Genomic DNA, 13,660 nt, shown 5'->3' with positions numbered 1-13,660 from the left:
AAGAGAACTGCAAGGCACAATCTAAGTTCTGAAAGTGTTTCAACAAGTCCCAATTTTTTCTCAGCTACACCTGTAAACATCAGATGGAGTGACTTTGATTTCCTGCTTAGCTTTAATTACAGGGCATAGCTCAAGATGAACTCACAGGGATGCAAACTGCTGTAGTGCCCTCATCCCCAAGGACAGACGAAAGAAATCTTGTGTCATTGTGCAGCTCCCTTTGCCTACACAATGCCCTCCTCCAGCTTTGCAGAAAGAATATAAGGAACAATGAAGCTTTTATTAGCACCCGTTTAGGAAGGGGGAATTATTCAGTGAAGGCAGAAACCCAAAAAAAGTAATCTACTCTTTTGGGACTAGCTGCAAATAAAACCCTTACACAGATCAAACTGGAGAGAGTCCAGGAGAAGCCATTAAGATCATCAGGGAGTTGGAGAACACAACACGTAAAGGGAGAGACTGAGGAAACATGGCTTGTTTAGCACGGAAAAGAGAAGACAAAGAAAGGATTTAATTGCTGTACTACTTGGGGGGTGGGGTTTACAGAGGACATGGAACCAGACTTCTTCTCAGTCTACGGTGAAAGGAGAAGGAGGAACAGAGACAAGTTCCAACACGAGAAATCCCAACTGACATGAAGGAAGACATACCTCCTGGTAGGAGCAATGCTGCACTAGGACAAGGAGCAAGAGAGCGGGGCATCTCCATCCTCAGAGACTTTTCAGTACTCAGCTGAGCTCAGGTAGTTCAAAGCAACATGACATAGGCTTGAAGTTTTCCTGCTTCGAGCAAGAGGTTGGACTACAGGCTTGCAGAGGCCTGTTCTAGCTTAAACCTTTCTATGGTCAGGTAACTGCATATTCTATACATACCTTCATGCTTTTTGTTACATGAGGCACTTCTGACAAACATGTATTATTCCTCAAATATACAACTGCTTAAACGTACAACCTTAGTTATAGTTATCAAGTCTTAAAGATGCCTACTGCCGTTCAAGAATGGAGCCTGGGCACCGCAAGAGATACTTCTACAAAGACAGGGGCTCAACACCAAGTTGTATAGGAAATAAAGCAAACAAAACATAAGGAATTTTTGGAAAAGAATAGAATGTGAAACACAACACCATTATGCCTTTGTGTTACTGCAGGGTACAATCACACCTTTGATATCATGCACAGCTCAGCTCCACAGCTCAAAAGCAGTATAGAAGAAGGGGAAGAGATTCAGAGAAAGGCAACAAGAATGAGTAGAGCAAGAGAGCTTTTGTATGAGGAGTTATTCAGTGTATCAAGAGTCTCCAGGCTGAGATATGACCAAGGTACACAAAATCCTCAGTGGCACATAGAAGGGTGAATAAGGATCAATTATTCTTTGTTCCTTCCCATAAAGGAACTAGGGGCAGCAAACAAAACCAGCGTGTGGCAGGCTTAAAGAAGCAGGCGCAGGAAGCTCTGTATAATATATAATTAAGCTGAAGAACCCTTTGCCACTGGACATTATAGGATCCCAAACATTATGGGCGCTCAAGAAGTGACTGCATAAATTCATAGAGGAAAAGTCTACTGAATACAAAAAATACCACAGGTTCAGCAAGTCCCTGAAATGCAAATTGCTAGATGGTGGGAGAGAAGTCCAGCTGGATTCTGTCTTCTCTAGTATCTTTTGATGGTCACTGTCAAGGGCAGGATACTGGGGTAGACAAGACTTTCGGTCAAGCTAATATAAGCATTATTATACCATATTCTACATAACACAAAACATCTGACATTATCTGGAATAAATGAAGCTACTGGGAGCTCTGCTCTCAAACTCATTGATTCAAGACTGCGAAGATAAAATTATCACTGCAGTATTTTAGCAGTGTTTCTTAGCTAATGTTATTTTAATGCAGATGCACAGAGTTAATCTCCTGTACTCCACTAATTCTAGCACTTCCAGTCTACTAAGCTACACAGCTCTAATGCTTTAATGTAGTTTTGACACTTTCCTCAGAGAAAGCTCAAATCCACAGTAAAAGCTGCCTTCTGTAATTTCCAAACAACACAGGAACAGCAAATATTAATAACACCACAAATGGAGGGTAACACAAGCACTCATATTTTCCCATATAAAACCCAATCTGACAAAGAGAGTTACAGAAGAATCAAACATTTAAGACAAGGTAAAGTAGCCGATCTTAAGTGATTGAGGTCAAATTAATAACTGCTTTGCACACATACCCTCTTCTATACCCTAACAGCCTTATTCTGGGTTAAACAGCTCAAATGAGTGAGAACAATACTTTGCAGCTGGGAAAAGGTTAACTGAAGTGCTCATACTTCCCAGTATCCTTCTACCTTTAATACTTCCCCTGCTAAGTCAGCCTGAGTTGAACAACGCCCAGAAGAGCTCTATTTCATTTGATCTGGACAAGAAGTTAGACTTAATAGCATGTCAAAAATAAAAAATTGTGACTAAGCAATAAACATTTTCCCTCTAACATGTACCTACTGTTTCAGACTTTGGCAAGGTGCCTGCATTGTATAGCTGTCCTCCATATTCTGGTGCAAAAAGAAACCAGAAGCGTAAGACACCAGTCCTCAGCAGAACACAGAGTCTCCTGGTGCCATCTAGCTGACTGATGCGAGAGCTGGAGAATTCAGGTAGGATTTCAGTAACTCTACGTCACCCTTAAAAAGCTTTTGTAGCCTAGCTATCTAGTCAGATGCAAACTTCATCCTCTCTGCTTACTGGGCCGTAACATCACGCCACTGAATCAACTGAGTTTGGCAAGTCAGAGGCACTTTAGATGATGATGCCAAATTCACTGCTGATACATCAGCACGAACCAGCTTTGGTGAAAGATCTCCTGCTGGTAAGAGATTGGCATCAACTATCTCAGAACTGACAGCAACACAAAGCACTTGCGGTAGGCAGGGTTTCTCTTGTGAACAGTGAAATTTGCTTCAGAGGGTAAGTGATTCAAGAGGAACCTTATCATACAAACATCCACCTTTGTGCCAGTCCTATACTGTTGTTCACACAGCATCTTTATCAAAATTGCATACTATCATGCTTTCCTAAATTCACGTCTTACAACTGCTCTGAAAATCGGTTTCACAGTGTCCATTTCCCAGAAAAACCTACTGCTTTCAAGCTCTGTTGGAGTCCCCATTGATTCCAAATTCACTTACTCTTCTGGCAGATGCAGTGAAGGAGTTGGGCTCGGGTGGTGGTATTTGCTCAGTGATGCTAGGCCTGGTTTCATGGCTGGAGTGGTTGGCAAAGGGCTCTTCCTTCCTTTCTACAATTTTAAACAAGAAGAGAAACCAAATGTTTCAGTATTGCACTTCCAAGGCCCTTCTTTACAAGCACAATGTGCACTAAACTCAAGTTCAGAGTTGCTGTGACCTCAGTACGCCTGAGGTACATCTGATCATAAAGATGTCAGTGCCAAGGCTAACCAGGGCTTTCTGCAAGGAGGCTTTCTACTTACTAAAAAATATGATGGCTACATTTGCCAGGCAAAGCTTTTGAACTTCATCCCCAGAGACAAGCAAAATCTTTGCAGAAAGCACCTTAAGGAGAACAAACAGATTTTTTGTTTATTCACAATTTTGTTTCCTCTCAGGGATTGTTCTTCCCTTGTAACACTCGGGAAGAAAAGCAGAACATGCCATTCCTATTGCAGTACCTGAGTATGCATTATAGCACACGTCCCCGAGTGGGCCTGGGGGTGGATTTCATTGCACAGTTCTGCTGCAGTTGATTCTGCTGGTGGGCAGAATTTCTGGTCTTTTACAGGAAAAAACATTTTTCTACACGAAGCTACAACTGATTCCCAAGAAAAAAATCTTTAACAGGGCTCAAAGCAAGCTAAGCAAATGCTATCAAAGCTCACAACTGGCTCCCTGCTTGTTAGACAAGTGCAATTGTCCAGTATTAAAATTGTTTTGGTATCTATGCACCGTGCATGACATAAGAACATCCACCAGACATTACCAGGGGGAGAGTAAGCAGAAACTATGTCTCAGGCAATAGGTTCAATTGACAGGAGTGCACAGGGCTCTAAGACAGACTATTTACCAAACACAGCCACATGCAAGGTGCCTGAGAAATTATGTACCTACACCAATAAAACAACGTTTTCCTCTCGCAGCTATGAGTGCCTCACACAGTCATGGTTTTGAGCAAACAAAGTCATTTTAAGTGTAACCACCCAAACAGTACTAGCAAATGAGGTATGTGCAGTGAATAAAGATCTTGTATTACATATAAAAAGCAGTTTGGTATGGAGCATCTGTGAGGATGGCACTTTGGAGCACGAAGATCATTCTTTCTGAAACAAGTGTTCTCAATCCTAGAATATAGGATTCAAAGGACATGGAAAACAGAAAAGAGCAAGCCAAGAGAAATATTTAAAAGTCACAGGCAGTTAGCAGGACTGACAGATCCAGAATTAAAGAGACAAAGATGCATCTCCCCTAGGAAGGTCTGCATGATATCGAAGCCTCAGCTACCTTTCCCTCTCTTTGTGTTATCTCAGAACTCCCATCAAAGTCATCTGAACAGAGTATTTCATTTCTTGAGCCTAACACGCAGATGCATTACGCTTTCAAACACCCCTTTTAGGAAGGGGCAGCAGATTACCCATTTCTCCTTGCAGGCCTGACCTGGCATTCAGCAGTCCATGGAAATGCATACAGACAAAAAATTACATGCTTGCCATTTGCTGATTTCTTGAGAGTGAAGCCTGTAAAACACAGGAGAATCCTTGACATTGCAGGAAGGGGAGAACAAACCTGACCTGACAGCCAGCAGGCTTTACAGGCTGGGCTAGATGGTGACTGCTAGCCCATTCTGGAAGTTTATAGTACAGAGGTCAACTTTTAAGGTCAAGTCTAATTACAAGGGCACAAGCTTAAGTGGTAATGACAGGTTGGAAAGAACTCTAACTGTGAGCAGTGTGACCGAAAGGAGTCAATTGCAGAAGGACAGGCAAAAGTACCTTGTACTGGCAGCGTGAGAGACCGCATGACCATAGGCATCGTTGTCTTTAGGGGAGGATCCCACATTTTACTAAAATTTCAGCAATAAACGTTATGAATTCCAATCAAGGGAAACAGGTCAGGATTAGCTCAATCTCCCCAAAACAAATTTGGCGAGACTGAAAATTTAGTTCTCTAATTTGGCATGAATGTCATTTTTCTTAAGGTTTTTTTTGGGGGTTTCCCTTTTTTGGTTTTTTTTTTTTTTTTTTTAAACATTGAAAGCTTCCCTGGCCTGCTTTAATTCACAATAATTACCTACTGTAATAGTTACCAGCACAGATAATGACCATAGAATTTTATACTGATCTTTCTCTTGCTTATATACAACCCAATGCCAAATTGTTAATTGTCCTCAAGATGAATAAAATGGCATTACTGCACTTAGCTTTTTTTGTTTGAAGAACACAAATTTCTTACAGATTGTAAGAAACATGGTATTCTGAGGCACTCCAACAATTTCACTGCTCACCTCTTCAAATTTCTTCTCCTCCCACAGTCTCTGCAAATTCCACAAATGTATCACAACCTGAGACCCTTCAAAACATACCTAAAAATAAACTTCTGTATTGTACTGCCAGCTTCTGCTTTGTCTCACCTTATGCTCAGTTACCAGAGGAGTTAAATTTTATTGATTTAAAAAGACCACTCATAACAATATTTTGTTTTGGTTTTTTTTCCTTCATCTAGACTTTGGACACTTTAGGACAACAGTCGTCTTCTATCTGTCCAGCACTGCTTAGAATTACAAAGCTATGTGAATATTAAATCTCAGAAGAAAATGAAGAGGAATAAGGAAATAATTTCCATGTTTTCAAAAACATGCCTCCTATATCCATCCAAGCATTTCAAATGCCTAGCAGATAATAAAGCATAATTGTTTTTAAGATTGTGTTTGAAACTAGTAATACTGTGACATTTATAATTTTCTATGAAAAGCTATTTTCATCCCTACTTCTCTTTGGAGTAACATGTGGGCTGATGATGTTATCTCATGAACCTTGTTTTAAAAAGAGTACCGAAAATGTGCACCCCATGCACATATGCAACAACTGACAACTATGTCTACATCCAGCTGGACAAGGTCATGTTCATTTTATTAGAGATTTGAGAACTTTACAAGGTAAGGTTTCAATTCTGATTGACATTTCTCAAAGAAGCCAATAATCTCTCTAGGAAAGGAGAGCACAGGTAACAAAGCCTGAAGCTTGATGCTTAATCATTACTTGAATGCTTTTTGTCTTCGATTTGTTTTAGCTTTAGTGGTTTGAAATAGATTAGTATAATGTGCTTTGCTCAGTGAATTAACTGAATAAAAAGTCCTGCTCTGGCTTTACACAAAATTTAATGCTGAGTGCTGTAGCACTTCCCTTGCTGAAGGATCTTATGCTGTTCCTGAATCAATTAAACACCACGTAGCTCCACTTCTTATAGCTATACATATGTTAGAGGTGTTTTGGTCAAGTTCCTACCACGTTTACAAGAACTGGCACATAGCTATACAGGGCTGCAGTCTAGTAAAACCCTGATTTATGGAGGAAATAAATGTGACTTCTACTGCATGCCTGTTTCTACCACTGACTTCTCCACTACATGCGCTTGATTGAAAAGCCAAAAGATTATTTCACCGTGTTACTGTCATACCCAAACAGCTTTTGTAACTACCAGCTCTGCAAAGACCAGCCAGGATTCTCAACACCTCTCATACTGAGATAAACATCGTAATTGATACAATTAGAACACAGGTGACAATTTTACTGGCACAAGAAGCAGGAAAAAACTTTAAACTACACTTCTCCGCAAGGACTTATTTATTAGTATAGTGGGATATAGGCCAAGTGAGCTGATGTTAAAAGTAGTTTAACCATTAAACACATCATAGTCTAAGATCCATCTCTCTTTGCAGAAATATTAAGTACAAGTAAGTCTTGACTTACTGTAAAATTAAATATCTTTATTTAAACTTTCTGTGCTGCACATATACACTGTTTAAACTAATTAAGGAAGCTTTAGAAATTATGGAAAAAGAATGAGATTGAAACGAAGGAAGTAGGATGCCAGCAATATGCTATAATGTAAAGGCTAATGTGACTTGGTGTACTTAATCCTTATTTTCCACTATGTTCTGCGATTATTATACATCACAGTCAGAAAAAAGTTCCTCATCTCTATAATTACATAGAACAGCTTCAGCCCTTCATTTCATTTCTCCCATCCAAATACAACAGGCTATTACCTCCCTATGTGTTCAATTGCATTTCTACCATCTTGCAGTAACTGAAGTGTTCATCCTGAAATTGGCCAATGAGAAACAACCTACTGTTTAAGAACAACCTGTGAACAATGTGTTATCTTGAATTCAAGTGAGCTGGAAGTAGAAATTAAAATACTATCCGCAGCTTTTTTTTTTTTGGAAAACTTATGCTGACTTGGGAGTCAGCATTTAGATCAGCTTTTTTAGCACACTAGCTACAGAGTTCTCCATACTCTATACATATACACTGGAAGTAAGACTTTCAGGATGTCTTTAACAGCTAAGCAAAAACAAACAAACAAAAAAAAGCAGTTCTCAAACTGATCCCCTAAAATTGCTAGGCTAATTATTAAATCCAAGACTGTACTAAGTCTTACCTGTCTCCTTTTCAGCATCTGATTCTGAAACTTCATCTTCTTCAGCTTCTTCCTCTTCTTCAGAACTAGAACTGCTAGAGTCCTTGTTCTCTTCCTCCATTTCCATGGACTTCAGCATGTCTTCCTCATAAAGAATCTTCTCTTTGCTGCAAGACACAGAAATTTTAAGGACTACCAGGCAAGCGAGTTATTTCTGAATTCTACTTCTCAGGAACACAGACGTGATTTGCTACATATAGAACAAGCAAAAGGACAAAATCCATCTACAGACTCAACATCCCAGCACTTCCAGCACTGCCCATTTGCCATGGATTCCAATGCCAGTCTTGCATTTCCCAAATTTGCAAGCCTTTCTTGGTCCAAAAAAATGTGGTGTCTCTTTTGCTAGTGCAACACAACCCATGAGCTGGGCTGCATGGCTCTGTGCAACTGCAAAGGTGCAGTTCTCAGCCCAAAGGTCAAATTGATACTCAGCAAGAGCAGAAGCTGGGGGACAAAGCACCAGCCCAACTCCTTGTTCTACCATTCAGTGGGCATGTTAAGAAACAACTAAATTTGTATTTGAGAGCGCTCAAATTTAAAAGAAACCATGAAATGAACATGAACAGCAGTGAACTTTTTTAAACCAGCTGATGCCAGCTGACTGCTAACAGCTGAAGCTGGTCTCCCATTGTTCTCCGTGCAGCTCCTTTTCAACAAAGAGGAAAGAGACGTACTTGGTGAAGAGTCCGCTTTGAGGCTTGCCGTTCATGTCAGCTTCAATTAGCTTATTCCTCGTCTCCTTCTCACTTCGTAACTGTCAAAAAGTCCAAGAAAATTGGAGAAAGAAAAGAGACATCTTAACAAGCCACTTCAGCACAATCCAATAACTACCACAGCACAAGATCATCCCAACCTCGTTAGACGAAAAATACTGTGGACTTGTTTAACAAGCCAATTCAACAGACGCACATCTGTAAGAGCACTGGATGTCTTGGACTAGAGCTTCATAAGGGCACAGCTACACACCCAGCATGTCCTTAGACTCAAGCTGCAATTTAATAAAACCTTCAGAGAAGTCTGCAGCAGTCCCTGCTGAGACCCAGAGTCGAATCCTGACTTCCACAGTACTGCCCTGCATCTGCCCATGCAGACACAGCGCTGGAGGGCTGTCCACATGTGTTTGTATGCCCATGAAATCAGGCTAGATTAAGTTAAAAATTTGCTGCCTTTGTAGCTATTATTTATTTGCTCTCAGAGGAAAGCATTCAAGTATGCCCTGTGCAGGCAACCGATGGATCTCCCACGAGGATGGGTCACTTCTTAAATCTCTCAAATGCTAGCATTAAGTCATCGCACAAGAATACCTGTCATCACCATAGCAAGTGAAATATTTTGCCCAGAGAGCAGCAATATTAATTTTGTCACCACTGATGGACAAAACAGTAACCAAAAAGTGTTTTCAGTACCTTCTAGAAGCACAGACACAGTTGAGGTAGAAAAAGGGATGGCAATTAGAGGCTCGCTTTTAAGGCTGTCTCTCTTTTGTGTGATGTCTAGCCTAGTTATTCTTCCTCTTTTGATAGGAGCTGACACCAGGCACAAGAAGCAAAGGCTCTGCAAATTCTGAATGTGGGAAAAGCTACATGGAGTCCAGCAAAGAGCCAAAATTTCGGGTACAGCATGTTGTTAAATAGAACAAATCGCTGGAGCACAGCAAAGGGAAGTGCAGGAAACAGCCTGCTCCATTCACAGGTAATTCAGAGGTTGGGGAAAAAAATCCAAACCCAAATCAAATGAATTGCTTCCAGCAAACAAAATCCCCTTTTCTCTCCAATAAAAGCAGCAAATCTTTTAGCAAGGATGGCATATTGTTCCGCTACAAGCTTTAGATTAAAGAAAAAAAATTTGATTTGCAAGTCATTTTGAAAGTTAAATAACATACTTCGAGGAATGTCGTGGAACTGCCTATTTCATCCTTTACAAATATAAGTTTTCTATTTTAAGTGAGAAAAATGGCACATGATAAACACACATGATAAAATGGCATTTCTATTTAAAAAATCATATCCACAAAAAAAGTGTGATAAAATCGGTATTCTTCTCTTCTTCCCAGTTCTACTATAGCTTGCTACACTAATTTAACAAATGGAGAAAGCCTTTACATAGTGCTACTATACAGAGAACAAGGGGGGTTGCTGGCCCCTGCGAAGCAGGCCGAAAAATGGGCTAGCACCCATCCAAAAAAATTCTTGTCATTGTTTTGCTCTTTCTTTTTCTTTTCTTCCGAGAAGTGCAGTTATCTGCAGAATCCTGGTGTAGTGAGATAGGAGAAAATCCAAAATACAACACTGGTAGTATTTATCAACACCTCATTTAGGGAGAAGATGATTAATTTTTAAAAAGTTTCTGTGAATGTTAAGGATGCTATTTAAGGATGACAGCAGCTGTGTTATGATCAGAGCTTGAATTCTACCACCCACATTGTCAGTTCCTCAAAATACTTTACTGGGTTTTATCAGCAGTGTTCTCATTATGTCTGTTTCTGAATCCAACATTTTAAATGATACTTACTGATTTTTTTTTTTTTTTAAATTAGGTTGGTATGTTTTTTGGAAGCAACCAAATGAGATAATTGAGTAGACCAGATGAAATAGGAAAAAAAATGCAATCCAAAAACAACTTTCTGGCTTGACGACTGGCTTTACTTTGATCAAGATATATTTCTGCTTTCCTTTTTTATGCCAACTTTCTGCTTATAACCCCTTCCAATATCTCCATTGCATTATGAAATGGCAATTTAATATGGTTTCGAAATCACCATTTTTTTAGTCCAGAATTCCCTGAAGTTTATAATTTCTCCTCACTCAATCAAAAGTCTCCCTATTGTAAGGAAGGCAGACATGGTAACAGATCTTTCTCAACACTGACAGCATATTTCCTTAGATGCAAACACAAAGTTAACTTGGGTAATCACTCATTAAAAAAAGAGCAGTTTGATGCTAGAGAGCTTGCCAGCTAACAAAAGCAACTGCAGAATAATAACAATTCCAAAGATGAACTATACATTCCTTACCAGTTTACATAATTCTGCATGTCAGCACGCTACTGACCTTCTTGATGCAGTCATCCAGTTTTCTAGATTTCTAGCTATTAAAAATATTGGTGTAATTAAAGGTTCCAAATGACTAACATAAAAAAATAGCTGGGCCTCAGCTTCCTGCGTCTGTTGACGCCATATGTCTTAGAGAATACCCGTGCATGAAAAGGTAATTGGAGAGGTGGAAAATGATCTGCCAGAAACTCACCACAGTCTGTTTCTTCTGTAGCATTTCTAAATGCTCAACTAGTCCCTCATCAGCCACGTCGAATGGCGTCTGGCCCTGGTGCAATAAGAGAAGACAAGAGGATATCCAATATGGCATGGTGTCAATATTCAAAAAAACCACTATTTACCAGTGAAGAACAGAAGTGAACATGCTCCACATCCTCCCAAATGCTGAGTAACATACTCTGTTTCACTCCAGAGTAGGGAAAGCCACACAACAGTGATGGTAGTTTTATGACCCAATCCATCATCAGAGCAACCTTAATCATGGAAGTGCAGTTCCCTGATTGCTGCTGCTCAAATCTAACAGCCAGGACTAACATATTTGAGTTTCCAGGTTTCTAAAAAGGACACTCTTGTACTGAGAAGGAATGCGATCAACCAGTTCTACTGTATCATCATGTATTTGAACCTCCTGAAGGGCTGCCAGTCATCAGCAGGCCAAAAAATTTGGGCATTTACAAAATAAAACAAACCAGAAAAATTATTTTGAGGCACAAACCAAGAAATCAGTTATATTTTCACAATAACTGAAGCTATAATAACCATAATTAACAACACATAATGAAACCTGATGGCTAGTGATCAAGTAAATACGGGTTGCCTTGTCCATCTGACCTAGCAAGGTAACAACTCTTGACTGGAAAGAGCAGGTAATGCAGCAGATACAACTGCGTGTGTTTCTTTTCAAGTCTAGCACAATACAAAACACACACACATTCTGAACACTTTGGAAAAGCACCTGATGGCACTTAAAAAAGATTTCCCGTAATTTGGATGCCAAAGAGCTCACCACGCTAAAATGGCTCCTTCTCATAGAGCCGTTTCTTTTACATCAGTTTCCAGTACAGACAGATGCACTCAAACCATACAGTGCCACATTTCTCTTACCAAATTATCTTGCCTGCTTTCATCCCCCGGTGCTGTTCCAAGTACATACAACCCCATTTCCTCCCCCAGAAGCAGCCACGGCACAACTGAATCCGCTCCAGCAGGAAGCGGTTCACAGACACTGCCTGGACATCGCAGCAGGGAGGGGAACACAAAGAACAACCCTGGACAAGCACACGTCAGCTCTTGAAAATCCACGGCTCTTCAAGGAAAAACTTCTAACCATTAGGATGGAAGAGGAATCTTTTTTCTCCTTTTCTTTTTTTTTCTTCTTCCATCCTATTTTTCTTTACTCGTTTCTCATGAATCTGAGTCAATTTTTCAATTTCCCTTTTTATGACCAATATAGTAGAACAGGAAAGATTTAGAGCTGCCAGTTTCTCAAGGGTTCACTGGTTTTCAGTGCCTTATACCTTAACATTAGCGTATTATTTTGCACTCCTAGACTGTCTTTTGTTGTTTAGTTTGTCAGGATTACACTAAAACAAGACAACACAGATTAGCGCCCATCCTTTCTTACAATCTTGATCCTAAAGTTTAATCACTGATCTTTTCCAGTAATACTTGAAATCTTTTCTGCCTTCCTCCAGCCAAGATTCTTTATTTTCTGACGCTTTTAAATGCTCCAGTGCACACGCTAGGAGAACTGCTCACCGTGTAACTTTGTCATGGCGTTGGATCAAATGGTAGGCAATAAAGTTGATATTCATCTGGCTATAAAATACATTGCATGAGTTGTGCCAACATCTGTGTGTACTAACCAGCTTGTTCCTGATGTCCATATCGCACAGTGCCTCAGCCAGGATGGAGCAAGCTTCCTTCACCCCCCAGTGCGCAGCAGCATGCAGTGGAGTCCAGCCATCATTGTCCTGAACATTCAAATTAAACCCAGCCTGGATCAAGAGCCTGAGGAAAGAAGCAATATTGATTTCTGCCCACTCGAGAATGACTTCTCGCCACGGAAGAGTTCACACCATGAGCCACAGAGTAGGTAACGTGGTTCACAATAAGCCAGTAGTTTCTTAACTTGTTTATTCACCTAAGCAACATCCCACTTGATGTGCTTGCAACTGTAACAGAAAAGGGCAGTAAATGAAAAGTGACTTCACCGTAAAACCTGCTGGAATGTGTCTAATTGATAAGGTTCCCTTTCCTCATGTCCTAAACTGGGAGAACACCTTAATTTCTAATCTGGCATCGGTGACCCAGCCTGAAGTCCTGCTCCAATGGACAAGAGACACCAGACTCGCTCAGGCACTAAGCAAACAAACAACATCTCTGCAGACTGCCATCTCCGTAACAAGGAGCCAAGCACAGCACCTGGCATGAAAAGGACATTTGGTAACTGGAGCTCAGTCTTGGTTCTACCAGAGAACAAGGCCACACCGTAGGAACGGTCCATAAGGAGACGATGCCAGCAGGACTACCAGGTAAGAAGCAGTGACATTACTGTGATTGACAGATGTGAATTTTGTAAGTTAAATAACCCACAATTGGGTTAAACAACCCAAAATGCATTTTTGCAGACTAGTCCTTGGCACAGTTAAAGCAAATCTTACCCAAGTGAACCTGCCTGGGAACACCCTTGCATCACATTTACTGCTGTGCACCTTCCACCCACTCCCTTCTCTATCAGACCAGAGCACTAGTGTTGCATAGCATCTGGAGCTTGAATATTTAAAAACAAAACAAACAGAAGAGAGTCAATTGCAGTCTGAAGCTTCAGAGACATATGCACACTGGTACACCAGTGATCAAATGGAAGTACTGAGCGGCTCATGTATCACAACTGACTATTATCCAA

The 13,660-nt window shown here is 40.4% G+C and overlaps 2 protein-coding genes across 6 annotated transcripts in view; one reads left to right on the top strand and one right to left on the bottom strand.

The window, feature by feature from the left end:
* Window positions 1-13,660, top strand: part of TNNI1 (troponin I1, slow skeletal type) — a 279,093-nt gene that overhangs the window by 182,682 nt on the left and 82,751 nt on the right. The window lies entirely within an intron of this gene.
* Window positions 1-13,660, bottom strand: part of PPP1R12B (protein phosphatase 1 regulatory subunit 12B) — a 127,774-nt gene that overhangs the window by 73,773 nt on the left and 40,341 nt on the right. For all 5 annotated transcript variants that reach the window (XM_076358199.1, XM_076358201.1, XM_076358198.1 and 2 more), the window contains exons 5-9: window positions 12,618-12,762; window positions 10,946-11,020; window positions 8,375-8,454; window positions 7,659-7,804; window positions 3,174-3,283 (exon numbers count right to left, since the gene is read on the bottom strand). In XM_076358199.1, coding sequence (XP_076214314.1) covers window positions 3,174-3,283; window positions 7,659-7,804; window positions 8,375-8,454; window positions 10,946-11,020; window positions 12,618-12,762 — 556 coding nt within the window. The remainder of the gene's footprint in view (window positions 1-3,173; window positions 3,284-7,658; window positions 7,805-8,374; window positions 8,455-10,945; window positions 11,021-12,617; window positions 12,763-13,660) is intronic.

The sequence above is a fragment of the Aptenodytes patagonicus genome, chromosome 22, assembly GCF_965638725.1.
Source record: "Aptenodytes patagonicus chromosome 22, bAptPat1.pri.cur, whole genome shotgun sequence".
NCBI classification, from domain to species: domain Eukaryota; kingdom Metazoa; phylum Chordata; class Aves; order Sphenisciformes; family Spheniscidae; genus Aptenodytes; species Aptenodytes patagonicus.
This window is presented reverse-complemented; position numbering and strand designations above follow the sequence as displayed.